The 16,790-nt window shown below is 42.1% G+C and overlaps 1 protein-coding gene across 8 annotated transcripts in view; it reads right to left on the bottom strand.

Moving 5' to 3' along the window:
• Positions 1-16,790, bottom strand: part of SCUBE3 (signal peptide, CUB domain and EGF like domain containing 3) — a 120,998-nt gene that overhangs the window by 43,277 nt on the left and 60,931 nt on the right. For 3 of the 8 annotated variants that reach the window (XM_048498017.1, XM_048498018.1, XM_048498023.1), the window contains 3 exons: positions 15,617-15,742; positions 14,267-14,383; positions 1,071-1,118 (listed from right to left, as the gene is read on the bottom strand). In XM_048498017.1, the coding sequence (XP_048353974.1) occupies positions 1,071-1,118; positions 14,267-14,383; positions 15,617-15,742 (291 nt within the window). The remainder of the gene's footprint in view (positions 1-1,070; positions 1,119-14,266; positions 14,384-15,616; positions 15,743-16,790) is intronic. The other 5 variants (XM_048498021.1, XM_048498024.1, XM_048498022.1 and 2 more) reach the window with 3 other exon arrangements.

The raw sequence follows: 16,790 nt of genomic DNA, 5'->3' as shown, positions 1-16,790 counted from the left end.
TTTGCCTTTCTTCTCTAAACTATATGAGTATCCTCATGAAAGAACAGAGGAATTATGCACTTCAATTAGCCCTTTCCTCTGCCTAGACTTCAAGGCCACACACAGTGATGTAAATTCCCACCAAGTACCAAGTCAACAGTGGCAGGAAAGAACTGGAAGAAGCCAGCCATAGAATATCTTCTACTGTTGGTCAACTTTACCTGCAATCTTCCTTAGGCTTTAACAAGGAAGCTACATCCATAGTGACTACAAGCATCAGAGTTCAGTTTCTCATCGTATCTACAAGTTCAGGTAACCCTTTTATTCAGTTACTTTCTACTTTTCATTAAACAGCCCATAACTGTTGCAATATATGGTGGCAATTAGAAAGATATCTCAGAAGATTATTTCCCAATGGATGGGAAAGGTATGTGCTTTGCCTTGCCACGAATTCTTGATGCAGTCTTAAACAAGTCACTGAACCTCTGTTGTCCTGGTTTTTAATGGCCATAATAATGTTATAGCCTTGCAGGGGCAAGGACACTTCAAAGACCTCACAGAGACCAACTTCTGCATAACTCCTACATGGAATGAACAGCCTGTGCAACATCTTTAGAAATTCTACAATACACAAGAAATAAAAGAACTGCCCCTTACCTCTGAAACTGGTGATTATCATTTCTAGCAAGAGAACACACTGTTAGCACAAGCAAAGCAAGCAGCCACTTGAAGCCCCATATTTCCTTATATACTGCTCCTCATGGGAAAACTTGGATTGCCTGCATGGATCGTCCTTCACTTGCCAGGGAGCTCCCAGGCTACTCACTCATTGCTGATCCCTAGGACCATGCAGATGACAAGGGCAGAGTTGTAAAAGGGGGGAGGGCTAGAAATGGTCTGGGGGCAGGTTAGATAGTTAGTAAGCACCAGTGCCCCTTTTAATGACCCTTCTGCCCCATTCTCCATGATGCAAAGTGAGGCATGCAGTTAGTACAACAGCTCAGGCCCCTATGCCCAGTTGTTATATTCCAAAATATAAAATGCAGCTACAATTAAAACTCCTCATACAGATAGAGAACAAAAATATTTACCATTAGAAAACGTCTGGGGGGTAACGTGTTGCTGGAGGTGCCTCTCCCCTGTTTAACATTATAAAAAAGTGGTTTAGAAACAGTATCCAGCAAGGAGTTTGGCTTTTAAAAAAATAGATGTAAATATCCCAAAAGCACAGATGTACAAATATTTAATGATTCCCTCCCCTCTCCCATCATAAATCTGGCTAAAAGCAAACCACCCAACGGCAACGCTACAGACTATCCCTTAAAATGGCGTCTTCCCCTTTTATCTACCATACAAGCTCTCTCTGACCACTATCTTTTATTTGGCCCTACTGGAATACCAACTAGTAGCATTTTCAGGAGGCACAAGGGGAAGTCAACAGAGAGAAATTGTGCCATACTGTACTTCTCTTTTCCCCTGCCATGGTTAATATAAGTTTGGAGGAGCCAATCTGTATTGGAGTATGTCCATGTGGGGAAGGACTACATCACCACCGGCACCATGATCCTGATCCAAATTGGGGGCCTTTAAAATATGTTGGGAGATCCAATCATCAATTTTCCACACGTCACCTTATTGTTCTCATACATACAATATTTAAGCTAAAGTATTTAATCAAATGCAAGACTAGGTTTTTTTTCACAGGTATGCCATCAAAAATAGGTGGTTGCCTTATATTTGCATACAAGCTAAATTTATGTTGAACTTATGTTCCTGGTCCCGGCCTTGACCCGGAACGCTCTGTCTAATGAGACTAGGGCCCTGCGGGATTTAATGCAGTTCAGCAGGGCCTATAAGACAGAGTTGTTCCACCAGGCATCTGGTTGAAGCAGCAATGGTTTACCATCTGAGTCTCCCCACCACCACCACCTCTTTCGACCACCCTGTGGATCCCCTCCAAGCTCTCTTATCATCTTTCCATCTGATCAGTATTATTTAGCAGTTGTGTGGTGTCACCAGGATTTGCCTAGAATTTTATGAAGTTTTAATTGATTTTTTATTTCTTTATTGTAGTGATTATTTATACTTGATTTTACTTGTACTAGTGGTCTGTGGTTGGAAACCATCCCAAGCTTGAAAGGGGAGGGGGAATATAAATACCCAATAGATAAAATTTAAAAACAAAATAATAACTTTAGGGGATGTATAACATCGTTAAAGGTGTCATCTTACAATCATGGTAATCTTTTAATTAAGTAAATACAATACATTCTCTTACTAGGTGCAGATGCAGTTACAGAAAAAAAATTCCTGTTTATCTCAGTATCTTAAAAGATGTAGTGCAAAGGTGAACTACATTTGGGTCATATATATAAAACATGTTTAATTGTTCAAAACAACAGAAAAAATCACTGTAAAATCTCAGCTAACATAAATGGAATCACCAATCACTGTCTTTTTAAGGAGCAATCAGAATATATACACTGCTTAGTAACCTACAGACACAGAGGATCCCTTATTTGGGAACCTTTTGCCTGGAAATCTGCAGTTAATAAACTATTCTACCAGAATATACATGACATACTTAAATGTTTAAGATTATGTTCACGAATTTAATATAGACAAGCTCTATGTCTATGAAGTTCCTCCATAAGGTTCCTTATTTCTCAAGTAAATTCTTTTCCCAAATAGGCTTAACTAGAATTGGGGCGGGGGGGGGGGGGGGGGGGGACTTCTTATCTTTTTACCAGGTAAGATATGAGTTCTTCCAAGTTGGTTTCTAATGCTTTACTGAGTACATGAACATGTGTCTTCTTTCTGAAGCATATACTCCAGGTATCTGGGCTGATGCCTGGGAACGCTGACTCACAGATAGTTTGGATATGACTTACAGTAGATAAAGATTACTTATTATTTCTTAAACTTCTACCCCACCTTTTCCCAACCAAGGTTTGGCTCAAGGCGGGCTCAAGATATAGGTATGTATTCAAGAGTTTTATCAACGATTTTGCTAAGCAATTGCCGGTGCCAGGTCACAAAACCCTTTTTAAACTTTGCCATATAGAAAGTAATTTGTGGATCTGGGCTAATTCAATGCTGTAAAAACTAAAGAAAGATGCTGTGCAGTTCTGGCATGCTTATGATTATGCAGTATAACCAACAGCACAATCCGACACAGAGTTACTCCAATCAAAGCCCATTGACTTCAATCAGTGTAGACTGGAATATCTCTTCGCAGAATTAGACTAGCCCAAGAAAGACTGACAAAGCAAACTCCTGTTTTCAGAAAGGAAAGGGATGAAAATAAATTTTAGAGGTACTTTGAGTTAGTCCAGGAGTAGTAAGTCAAATGTTCAGTATTAATTTGGCTAGCCAAATATGAACAATATGTGATTTAGATGTGACCAGAAGTTGTGTTCATAAGCTCCAAGGCACATTTTCTTTGTAAAAAGCCAAGGGATTCTGATCAGGACCTTGTCATAGGAAGGAAGATGGGTTAAGTCTTCTCCCAGTGTCATTTTCCCAATCTGGACTAGCCCCACAGAGCTGCTGTTGGCTCCATTGGGGGGCGGGGGGGGGGGGACCACAGGTCTTGATGAGGAATAGTATTTTGCCTTGATGAGATTAACAGGCTCTGTGTGACTATTCCAAGTTGGGAAAATGACACATAAGGGAAGGCTTAAAACCCTCCTCCTTCCACACCACAATCATGATCTACCGTGTTTCTCTGAAAATAAGACAGTGTCTTATATTAATTTTTGCTCCCAAAGATGCGCTATGTCTTATTTTCAGGGGATGTCTTATTTTTCCACTCCACAGGTGCATGCTCTGGTGTTCTGTTCGACGGGCATGCTTCCAAACAAAAACTTTGCTACATCTCACTTTCGGGGGATGCTTTATATTTAGCACTTCAGCAAAACCTCTACTACGTCTTATTCTCAGGGGATGTCTTATTTTTGGAGAAACAGGGTAATTGGAGCCCTAAGTGTCTGAATTTTAAAAGGAAAAAATACAAAATAACTCATTAGTAGAATTTCCAATAGCACCATGAATATGACTAAGAGCCCACTCGTTCTGTCTTGAATGCATGGCCTATTTTAGAGTCACCAAATAAAGTTGTGCAGCTTTCCAGCATTGTTCCCTTCCCCCCCAAAAAAAGGATTTAGAAAAGCAACAGTTCATACTTGCAGAGGGAGGGCAGATTTATGGAACCATTTGCCATTTCTGGAACATCTTGGGATTGATGTCTGTCAAAGCCTTGGACTTGCAAAGGGAACAGAAAAAAAGCTAGCCGGGCAAGCTTATCCCAAAAGCCCACTAGCTGGCAACACAAGAAAGCAGGCAACCAAGCGCACATTTGGGACAAATTATACCAAAGGGAGCAAGGAAGAATGAGTGCTAGCTTGTGGGACCTAATGAGAACCAAATCTCAGAGACAAGCAAGAATGTGCAGAAAAAAGCAGATGGACCCTGACAATGGTCAAGAGAAGAAATGGGCAATGATGGCCACTACCCATTCGCCTTCCCTGGCTGAAACTTAACCCTTCCTTGTCAGAATCTCTTCCAGCAAAGAAGTACCTTACCCATCACATAAACCTGGTTGATAATGAGTCAAACCATTGATCTATCAAGGTTATTATTGTCTACTGTGACTAGCAGAAGTTCTTCAGGGCTGGACAGAGGCCTATCACAACACCTACTACCTGATCTTTTTAACTGCAGATGGATTTAACCTGGCATCTACCACTGAACCATGACTCTTCTCCTACATCTTGTTCAACATTTAGAAATCCCCCTTAAACTTCATGGAAAAGAATTTTTCCTTCTGAAGCAGGAAGAAGAGGATATTTTCTACATGGTCAGTCACCCAAGTATTCTGTGTTTTATGGATATACCCTTAAAAGCTCCAAATCTAAACCCCCCTCCACCTCCAAATCTAAACCCACACACACACAGTTCTTCTTAAGCTTTTTCCACTAGACATGTTCTACTATAGGCCTATATGCAACATGGTTTCAAGTAACTGCTACTGCTGTGAAACTGCATGGAGAAACATTTACTGAATCTGGCTGTCAGGTTTCCCATATGACATTTGGAGATTTGAACTTCTAAAACAGGTTTGCCTGTTTTAAACTATGGAAGAATTAACTTTTTATGCTAGGCCTTATGCAGCCTCAGAGAGCCAGCAGGAAAGCTGAAGGAATAAATCCCCAAGAACAAGGCCTGAAGGAAAATCCAGTAAGAGAGTGAGCAGAGGAGCAGTAAATGGAGTAAGACCTTCTAGGAGTCAGGTACAGCAGCCAGCAATGGCCGTTCAAGCTGACTTTCATTCAGGCAAAAGGCAAGGATCAGGGGAAACAAGTGGTTGCCCAACAAGGATCTGCCTTAGGTCCCAGTTGTTAGGGGAAAGGTAAGCATGTAAATATATACAGCCAAAAGATAGCCGGCTGTCCTTGACACAGGGTCAGATCATTCTCAGTTTTGGCCCAGCCTGGTGGCATGCTCCATCAAATGAGACCTGGGCCCTCGGAATTTAGTTCTGTAGGATCTGGAAGATGGAGCTATTCCTTTCACAGGGGTTGCCTAAGACTCTCTTCTGTAAAGAGAGTGTTCTCCATCTGTAAAATGGATAAATGCTAGGGTTGGGGGTCACCACAACGTGAGGAACTGTATTAAAGGGTCGCGGCATTAGGAAGGTTGAGAACCACTGCTCTAGCTCCTGCCTGCCTACAGCACCAGGTCACTATGTGATAAATTTTACTCCTATAAGCTCTGAAATATTGGATTTAGTATGTACTTCCTTCCAGTTACACAATGCTGAACAAGTAAGGTGATTTGACCATTCTACGCAGTTCTTTTTAATCATGTGCACATGTATACTAGACCACAGCCTAATACAGAAGGAATGTATCTTATGATTTGGGGGAGGGGGGAGGAGGCAGAGTACAATGATAGAGTTAGACTAGGCCAGACTGCAAAACCTGATATTCATTAATCATTCATTTAAACCTGATAAATCATTAATTCTGCATACAAGCTTTTGAAATCAAATTGTGTAGTTCAACTCAAATGTCCAGAGATAGCAGCAGTCACCGTTCCCAACTCTGCCACCAGCCCAGGATCTGCTGCTGCTGCCTAATGCTCCACCTCCCACCCCCCACCAGTTCCAGGTCAGCCTTGATGCAGAACACCACGCTGCGGGCAGCTATTCAGGCTGCCCATCACTGGGGGCAGTGAGAATGTGGTGGGTGGGTCCAGAGACCTACAGAGGAGGGTGGCAGTGGCAGTGGCATGGTGGTCAGGAAAGCTGGCAGGGGCCTGATAAGCTGGCAGGGGCCTGATAAACCCTGAGGCCCTGAGCTCCACTCCTACCAACAAAGCTTGATGCCCAGGACTGTATCAGTAAGACTGCAGGTGAAGGAAGATACGGGGCCCGCCCATCTTGAACAGGGACAGCGGGCCGGGAAACCAATCCAGGACCAGTCAGGCCAGACATATGGCCAGCAGCCCAACAGGGAGCTGGGTGAGGAATCTTATGTGGCAGGACTGGGAGAGCGGATAAGAGGTAACCAGGAGGAGGAGAGAGAAAAAGGGGGAGAAAGGGAGGTAGTAATAATGAAAGAGAGAGAGAGCGCCATGGGTGAAGGGAGGCAGGTCCAGTCAGGGAGTTTTAGCGGACTCAGGCAGCAGGCCTCTGCCCAGGCCCAAGCTGCCCACTCTGATCAGCAGCCTGAGGCCACCCATCACAACCTGCCAGCCAACAGGGCTCAGTCCAGCGGCCCAAGTGGTGTGAACGGTGGCTCTCCATCCACCAGGAGCAAGGATGGGCTGACTACCACCCAGGAAAAGAGAAGGAGGGATGGCACACATGGCAGAGTCTGGCCTGGAAAGGGGGAGTCCCCACAATTGTTTCATAACAAAGATAAACCAGCACTGCTATGTCTCACAACCTGTAGCCCGGTACACCAAGGGGACTTTGGGTGATCTGCTTTCTCCAGCAGTTGCCACATGGCTATGTAGAAAGTGGAATGGGCCCAATGACCCCAGTTATTTATCTAAATAAAATATGCAAATAAAGCAAAATTATTTAACAATATTGTTTTGCTGTCTGCTATAGCGATGAGAAACTTATCGATACTCATTGAAGTTTTGCCCTGCTTTCCTTGGACTTCTGCAATCAGTCACTATCCACACACTGCAGCTATAAGGATTAGAAACTTGCTTTCACTTTAAAATGAAAGATCGAATTCTCAGAACACTGAACTCTGCAGCAGATACCAAATTCAGCACTTGTGCAATCAGCATATTTGTTATCAAACTGTTTTGTCAATGACAGAGCAAGTTTGTTCTTTTCATGTTTGTGAGTTTAACTTTCTACAAATCACTATGTAGCACTTGAACCACTAATCGTTTTTATAGGAGATTTTTTTTAAAAAACCAAAACACCCTGATACTTAAAGTTACTGCCCTCTCTTCCCCAGCCTTTGATCCCCAGGACAAGGCAACCTTCATTAGGACAGAGCCACCTCCATAAGAGGAATGTTATTCATTATCTGCATTTTTAAAAGCAACATTAAAAAAAGTGGGGTGAGGGAATGAAAAACACTGGCCATAGCCTAATGAAACTGCCATTCAAGCAAGCTGACTGCACTTCCTGCCATGGTGTGATCTGAAGGGGACCTGTATTAGCCGAACTGTTTGGAGCAGCCCTTCAAACACACCGCATTCAATTTCAAAGAGCTCAGCCAACGGAGCAGGCTAGCATTTTCCTCGCTGGAAACTTTATTCCCTGTGAAATGATGAAATATTTCAGCGGAAATGGAGGATGAGAAGGGGGGTTGAGAATGGCTGTTTGCTAAAACCCAGCAATAAAACAAAAAAGGATAGTTATAAATAACGAAGCAGGTATCTTAGCTTTTCAACCAGCTATAAATCTATTCCTAGGGCTTCCCCACTGGGATGGTGGGATTAGATGCCTGGTAATAACCCTTGGCTCCACAATCCTACAGTGTTTTCCAAGTAAAGCAGCCATGAGTAGAGAGCAGTGATGAAGTTCAGACACGCAAAGGCCTAAATGGTACGTTGATGTGATGCTGAATACATGATAGAGCTCGGATTCTCTTAAGGGGTTGCCTAATTCAGAAAGGATATTACAGCCATAGAAGATCATTCTTACTCCAGTTCAGAAATCAGTTAACAATTCAATGTTATATCTTCATTCAGAGATTAGACATACAGATTTGGCGCACTAATTGTTTAAAAGACATGAATAAGATGCTTCAGTTTGTTTCTTCTCATGCCCATCCAGCAAACAGGGGCAACTAGAGGATAAATTCAAAATGTGTACTATGCAAGGCCATCTTCCCATTTTTCAGTGCCAGAGCACCCCAGGAAATACCTGCCATTTCAGGGTCTTCTTTCATGGACAGAATAGGCAGACATCTTTTGTTGTACCACCCAGAACAGGCCCCTGAGCAAAGCTGAATTTGTGGACAATAGGGAGCTATTTTTTGTCTCATGATCAAAACTTAACAGCAACATATATGGAAACAGAGCTTGATAAACAGCTGGCTAAACATGCATTTATTATCTTTTGTCTCTTATGACGGGAATGCTTCACAGAACACCTACCATGTCCTTTGGGTAATGCTACTATTAATAGGAAAGCTAGAAACAAAAATGATTCAGTTCCTGAGGATTCACTGGCTAATGACTTTATCTAGCTACCGAGAAAGAAAGTGAAGTTCTCAAAGTAGTGAAACTCTGTTGCCAGAGTGATAGAGTGGCCCTGGCATTTTATTTTATTTTTCATTTTTAAAAGGAGTCTCATTGCTTTCAAATCTGGGTAGGATATGTGAAGCTGTCTCATACCATACCCTTGGTCCATCAAAGTAAGTACTGTTTACTCAGACTGGCAGCAACTCTCCAGGTTCTCAAGTAGAGGTCTTTCACATCACCTCCTTTACCAGTCCCTTTAACTGGCAGTGCCGGGGATTGAACCTGGGATCTTTTTCATGCCAAGCAGATGCTCAACCACTGAGCCACAGTGTCAGTCCTTTGGCTGCAATAGTATTCTGACAGATGGCATGAAGTCAGGAAGACCAGCAAGTATTACTCATCCTTGATGGTACCACAACACTATCTCAGTAGGTTTCATGATCCATCCACAAACTCATTCTTCAGAACATACACTAGCACACTGGATACACTGGTTTGAGTTTGGAAACTGAACTTGAGTTTGGAAACATCCTGCAACAGAAATACTTCCTTACAGAAGAGACTTCTGAATCTCAAAAAACAAATAAGCAACAATCTATTGCCCTGTAAGCTAACTATCTATAAAAGTTCTTAGTGAGTGAAAGGTAGCTACAGGTACAGTATTACTGGGTTTTAGTGGAAATACAGAGTTGTTGTATATTTGCACTAACAACATCCTCCATTTGAAGGAATTTGTACTAGGCTGACTTTTATCTGCCATATTTTCAGTATTGTTGCAAGAAGGAGACTAAACACAATGTTACATGTCAACCTAGTTCAATGACAGGTGACTTCAGACTCATTTTTAAAAATCCATAGGAGGAAGTTAAAAAGCTAACAGTTATTCTATTTGAGCAAAAATAAAGAGGAGGCTTGCCAAGTATTCAGGATCAAGCTTTCAGGTTAAAGTCTGAAGTTTATTTCTGTCACATACACACAGAGATGGTACTCAGCAGTCAAAGTCCAGTCCAAGGTCAGCGTAAACAGACCTCTTTCACGAGCATCACATCCAAATAGGGGTAACACAACCTTCACAAATCCAGGAGTTCATGCGATACTCAGAAGGAAGGAGACAATGCATGGGCACATGCAGCTGGGGCAGTGCCAAGCAGACTAATTGTTTCCACACAGCCTCCTGTTTCTTTAACAGGGTGCTGCCCATGTAGTGGGGATGGCCTGCATCTGGCCATTACATCAGCCCTGCTCCTGCAGACACTCCTCTTTGCTGTTTAAGCTGGTGTGGTGCAGGGCTGCCAAGCTCACACTATACCTCCTTCCCTGCAGGTGCTATGCAGCCTTCTTCTGCATCATTCATAGGACTAAGGAGGATTGAGGGGAGCAAGTTAAGCCCCCTGCAGCTGGCCTGGTGCTGAGGGGCTGAGAAGCTTTGGAGCTGGTCCCTGGTTGTGGATCAGGGTTAGAACCACAATCTCCAGTGGTTTCCACTTGTGGCCCTAAGTCTGATCTCACAGGGGCTGTCTCCTCCTGAGGTTCCACTACGGCCAGCTGGGGATGGAGCACCATGCCACCATCTGGCTGCACATCTGAAGAGTCCACTGAATCCCTGGCTGGGCCATGATGATTACTTAAAAATTCAACTGAAATCCGTATACTTTATTTCTAAGTTTATGTGCATGGAATTCTGGTGTTAGTCTTATGGGTCTCTGATTCTTCAAATAACATGGACAACATTATGAAACTAACAGTACTGAACAGATAACCTTCAGATTCCAAACAGTTATAAAACAGTTAGTACTACAGATTATGAAAAATGTGAAAGGAAGGGGGGAGATCAGTCAAGAGCTAGCTGCAGTAGAAGTATCTTCTCTTAGGATATCAATGTAAAGGGGCTTTACTATAACCCTAATTGCTCTGCAACATGCAGTGAAAATTTGACGATCTGTGGATTATACTAAGAAGCAGCTGTGCACAAAGTGTATTTTCACAACAGTTCGACAGATGCTTCTGAAGTCAAACATATAAACTGATTTTAATTCTTTTTTGCAACAAGAACAAAAAAATTACAATTTGGCTTGTTTACTTCCTAAATTTGACTTCTTAATAATCTACTTTCAACTTACATCAGCATCTGAAACCAGTAAAGCATCTCTCTCTGTCTCTCCAGTGTTTTGTTGTTCCAAAACTCATACAGTGTTCATTCTGACACACGTTCTCAAGCAGAGACCTTATGAAGGCATGTTTTGGGTTGCAACTAACTGCTATGATCTAATATTAACCTCTCCAGCGCTTCCGAGGACATCAGAGAATAAAGACAAGCCACTACAGCAGCTATACTGATGTAAGCATCAGATTCCCTTGTTCAAGGAATTAAAATCCTGTAATTCCTTTGCTGTGAGTATGCATAACAATCTAGAGAACCTAACCTAAAGACAACAAACCAAATATCACTACTGACTGTGCACATCAAGATTCCCTAAGTCTGTCACATCACTAAGGGGCTTTCTCCACAGCTGGCCATCCAGCCTCTCTTTAAAAACCTCCACAGAAGGAGACTACACCACACTCCGGGGCATTGTATTCCACTGTTGAACTGCCCTTACAGTCAGAAAGTTCTTCCTAATGTTTAGGTGGAATCTCTTCCTGTACCTTGAATCCATTACTCCTGGTCCTAATCTCTGGAGCAGCAGAAAACAAGCTTGCTCCCTCACCAACATGACATTTTCCACTTCTACAAAAAAGCATCATGGTGTTCTTGTTCACCTTCTAGTTTTTCCTTAGATTTTCTGCTATCTTTCCTTAAGCTGCTGTATTTCAGGCTTTGAGGGAACAAAGCAGTAAAGCTAGGGTGGCTGCTGTGTAAATGAGAAAGCCCAGATCTCTCCCATTACCCCTTTTTCAGCTCCCAACAGAAGCTATTCCCTCTCCGCCCCCACATCACTAAGGGGGTTTCTCATTTTCTTGTTAAAAAATCAGTGATTGTCACTATAACCTTAAAAATGGCAGTGTGTTAGGACCTCTAAGCCCGTGGTGGTGAACCTATGGCACTCCAGATGTTCAAGGACTAGGAATAATACTATGCAGATCAACAAAATTTATTTAATGGTTCTAAGAATTAGACACAATCAGTCAATGCAACCAAGCCCCAACAGACATGCCCTTTATATGCTCATCTCATGTGTCCTGAGGAAAACAGAAAGAGTAGGCATGCACATCCTAAATGCATATATAGTAGAAATTTGTTACAGCTATATATGACCACAATTACATTGTGGTGTTTCCTGGCAGACAGGGTACTGCAGAAATTCAATCCATTCCACTTGCCTATTTTCTTGTGAATACAAAATCTGAGGGTTAAATATTTGTCCTGTTTGAAATGTACCTGAAATGTTTCTGATTACTTCAGATGGAAGCCATACCAAATGCAAAGAGATTTTTCTATACAGAAAAGGCATGGTTTTTGGCACCTGCCAAATACAATGAGGGAGAGGTCAGAGAGCAACAATGGCAGCTGATAAGCTAAAGGGGCATATAGAATTTCCAACCTTCAGACTGAGTGTGAAGATCTCCCGGAATTACAGTCAATCTCCAGACTGCAGACCTTCAGTGGGGTTCCCAAGCCCACCCCCTCCTCAGGCTCCACTCGCAAATCACCAGGAATATTTTAACCAAGAGTTGATTACCCTAGGCCTAGGCATACAGGAAAGGGGCATGATACTGCATCTGTGACTTGCTTCCTAGAGCTGCTCTCCCCTATAGCTAAGCTTTGCTGCAAGTTTCACCAGCATCACCTACACTCTCTACTGCTGTTAGACATTTACTTCCTCTTTTTATGAGGTCAAGACACCCCCATGTTCAAACACACCCCAATTGTTGCAGTCATGTCAAATTTGGCACTTAAGATTATTCAACTGCTTGACTGATTGGTGAGCTGAACAGTGAAATTGCAAAGCTTTCTCTGTTAATTAAGAATTAAAGGCCCACAGATAACATTGTGGCCTGCCTCTGGACTGAAATGGCCAGCTTTTTAACTAGCCCTGACTTTTCATTTTTAACACATCGGTCTGTCATAAACACAAATTAATCAGGTGATATTAGACCTATGCTAGGACAAAGCATCTCATGAAACATATAAACAATAAAGGCTATCGAATTGAATCGCATATGCATATTAGGCTGCTGGTACAGAAAAAGGTCTAGTAAAAAGTTGATTATCTTTTCTGGACTGCAGCACAGGAGGAAGGGATGGAGGTGAAATCTTGACTAGGCTGACAGTGCCATCCTAAACAGAGTTACCCCCTTCTAAGTCCATTGAGACCAACGGTCTTGGAAGGGTTTAACTTTGCTCAATCAATCATTTATGAAAGTCACAATCCAGCAGATTAATACAGAAAATTAAGAATATATATATAATCTTCAAGTAAGTTAACTATTAAAAAGCAAATACATGTCACTTTAGTCAACACTCTACCTCAGTAGACTCTGACAGCTGCACAGAATCTGGCAACACTATCTCCGGTGTAAGGCTCAGGGTTGGCAAAACGAAAGAAGATAAAGCAATCCCTCACCAACATGACATATTTCCACTTCTACATCATGGTGTTCTTGTTCAGCTTCTAGTTTTTCCTTAGATTTCCTTAAGCTGCTTTATTTCAGGCTTTGAGGGAACAAAGCAGTAAAGCTGGGGTGGCTGCTGTGTAAATGAGAAAGCCCAGATCCTTCCCATTACCCCTTTTTCAGCTCCCAATAGAAGCTATTCCCTCTCTGCCCCCATATCACTAAGGGGCTTTCTCATTTTCTTGTTAAAAAATCAGCTTACCACTCTGCATCATGGGGGGAGGGGTGTCTTATACAAACAACATCACAACATTGTAGCAATTTGTTAATTACCATTTTTAAAATTTAAAAACATGAAAAAATCCTTTGGTGGTGCAGGGGAGGAGAAAACGGCTGGGGAAAATGCAAGGGAGTTTATCATGTGGAAACCCTGTTGCTACAGCACTGAATCTGTAGTTGCAACAAGACCAACAGAGTAGTATTGCTGTGTGGATGCTACAGAAGTCAAGTAGCATGTTGCCTCCCACTCACCTGGCGCTCAGTCTGGGTCAGTTGCATCCTTCTGTGCTCATATATAGTTCTAGAATAGGATCAATTTAACACTCCATTTCCCTTCAAACATCCCAGATCGTAACAAGGCAGCTGGATCTTTTGATGTAATGCAGAAACATTTTAAGAACATACGTATTCTGTTCCCAATATGGATGGTGGAAGGGGGCTGAAAGTAACCTCTTGGCAATCCATTACTGTGATCCTTTACTTTCTTGCTGATACCCTTTACTTTCTTTATTATCCCTTCTATATAGTGGTTTTTGTAGGGCCTGAGGAAATAATGTTTTACAATAACAGATTTTCTTTGGCTTCACATAGACTGATATCAGGGTATGAGCTCCCATTATTTTGTGAAAGCAGCCCCCAGTCAAAGTACTACTTTGAAAGTACCACACTCTGTTGCCTACACACACCACACAAAGGCAAACTTTCAGTCACGATTTGCATGATAGTTCTCACCTACCTATGCATGTCTTCCCATCAGAATGAAGCACAAACTTGACATGGCAACCACACTTTGGCCCTTGATCTGTATCATCACAAGTGTGCTGACACCCTCCATTACCATAGTTGCAGGTCACTGCAATGGGCAAGAGATCAAACAAAAAGTAAAGAGTTGCTTCAAAACATTTTCATCATGAAGTCAGTTACACAGAAACGTGAGTTCCATGCTGGCAGTCTTCTGGAAAGTCCAGTCTATGAAACAGAGGGTCATTTGCTGGAGTGCATATGCCTAAGAGTTTCAAAGCAAAGCATACACACTGCCGTTTATTCATTGTGTCTGAATGAAATGTATCTCACCCAAACAAGTATCCTGCTTCCAGCAGTTAATGGATCAAATTTTAGTTGGCAGAGGAAAGCATAAAAAACTCAGCAGCATATAAAACCCATCTTATATGCATCCCACACATTCTATCTAGTTCCGTGGTGGCGAACCTTTGGCACTCCAGATGTTATGGACTACAATTGGCCATGCTGGCAGGGGCTGATGGGAATTGTAGTCCATAACATCTGGAGTGCCAAAGGTTCGCCACCACTGATCTAGTTCATCATCAAATACCAAAATAAAAGGATGATTAGGACATTTTAAGCTGAGATTTTAAAAACTATCTAAATAAATTATTGTGTCTGAAATCTGTCACGTCTAGAAATATTGCAACGTTCTTCAAGCAGGCAATAAAGCTGTAATAATTAATCCACTAAAGTGAAGTGCACCCATACCAGTAGTTTATCACATAAGCAGCCATAGCCTAAAAATATACGGAAGAAGGCAAAGAGGGTATTGAAGGCAAAGAGGGTACTCTGCACCAAATTCTCCTACCTGCCATTATTTCTGCTCCACTTGTATGAACTTGTACCTTGTGCTGCTTGACATGTCAAGTGTAGTAAATCTATTACTGTTTCTTTTCCTGGCCATTGTTTTACCCATTACCCACTTCATTTCATATTTTTTCCTTTAATGGAACTCTTAAGACAACTTACTAATTTCAGCGTCTCATTCCTTTCAGCAGCAAGTAAACATGGCAACTTCACAATCCAGGGACCTTGCTTGTCTTGCTTTCTCAAGGCTCGACCTTCTTCAATCAGCAAACTACTTGAACTATACTGAGGCTTTTAATATCCAGGTGCAACTGCACCACTTAGGATTAATTTTTCTAATGAGAATGCTCAATATCAATGAATAAGTCATTAAGATGCTAATGATACAAGATTAGATTTGTATTTGCATTGCTCCTTCTGGGTCCATAACATCTATCCCTAAAATGCACCAAGCCGAAATCTAAATGTGTCAGGCCCCATTGCAGGTACTTACACTTGCAGTCTCGTTGGTTTTTGGTGAGCTCGAAACCAGGGCGACATTCACAGGCAATGCCACCTTTTGGGGTTTCCCGACAGATGTGGGCACAACCATGGTTCTTGTTCATGCAGTTCATTCCTTCTAAAAGAGAAAAAAACACATAAAAGCTACTCTGCTCCCAATAGTTGCCAAGCAAGGAACAGTTATGGACAGCTCACATTAACTGTAAAAAAACAATGACCAGATAATCATTTCTGGAGCTCTCCAATGGCTGCCATCACACATAACTGGTATATAGGACATTTTCTAGGGAAACCCAAGTATCTTTTCTTACTTACAAGAACTCTGGAACTCAGCTGAACAGCCAATGGTAACAAGTGTCACCACACACTGGTCCCTGGCCACTGTCATGTGGGCAAGCACATCCTGAAGCTTCCTGTCTGGCTAGATTGGTAGGTACAAAACCACATACCTGATCTCTTTAATGGGAACCGCCTGGTTATTCCCATAACTGAATTCAAGAAAGTCCCTGGATGCAGGAAGCATTCTGCTTTTGTGTAGCAATCTATGCAGGCCTAGGTACCAGTATAAGTATCCACAGAAAGTGTGCTGAAAAATTATGCTATTGAATTTGCCCTTGCAACACAACATTAAAGACAAGCCCTCCCTGCAAAAACCAGGAATACAGTTCTCGTTGGGTTCCAATCATAACCTATGCCAAATATGTTAAAAGCAGAATGGTACATGTAAAAATCAAAAATAGTAATACCAAAGAGAGTTAAATCTCCTCTTTACATAAAAATATTAAAAGTCTCCATGTCAACCAACTGCTGCTTCTAGAAAACTGAAGGAAAGTTTCTGGATTCTGCTGAGAGTCTGCACAGACAAAATCAGACAGGAACATCTTTGCAACATGGAAGCCCTATTGTTCCCGCACTTCTCAACTATAATGTTATCTAGGAGTCATAGGAGCTCCATGATTCCTATGGATCTAATCACAATTTTCCAGAGCTTTCCCAGTCAGTTTATTCTATCCCCTGCATTTCCACTGTGCCCAACGCTCAGAGTACACCTGTTTTATTATGCTGTCTCCCATCAGAACACAGCACTCTCTCTGTCAGCCCCTGAATTTCTACCAGATTCTTCCAATTGTAAGTATTTGCAGGTTACCCCGTGCCTTATTGTCCTT

Source organism: Sphaerodactylus townsendi, linkage group LG05 (genome assembly GCF_021028975.2).
Source record: "Sphaerodactylus townsendi isolate TG3544 linkage group LG05, MPM_Stown_v2.3, whole genome shotgun sequence".
Taxonomy (NCBI): domain Eukaryota; kingdom Metazoa; phylum Chordata; class Lepidosauria; order Squamata; family Sphaerodactylidae; genus Sphaerodactylus; species Sphaerodactylus townsendi.
This window is presented reverse-complemented; position numbering and strand designations above follow the sequence as displayed.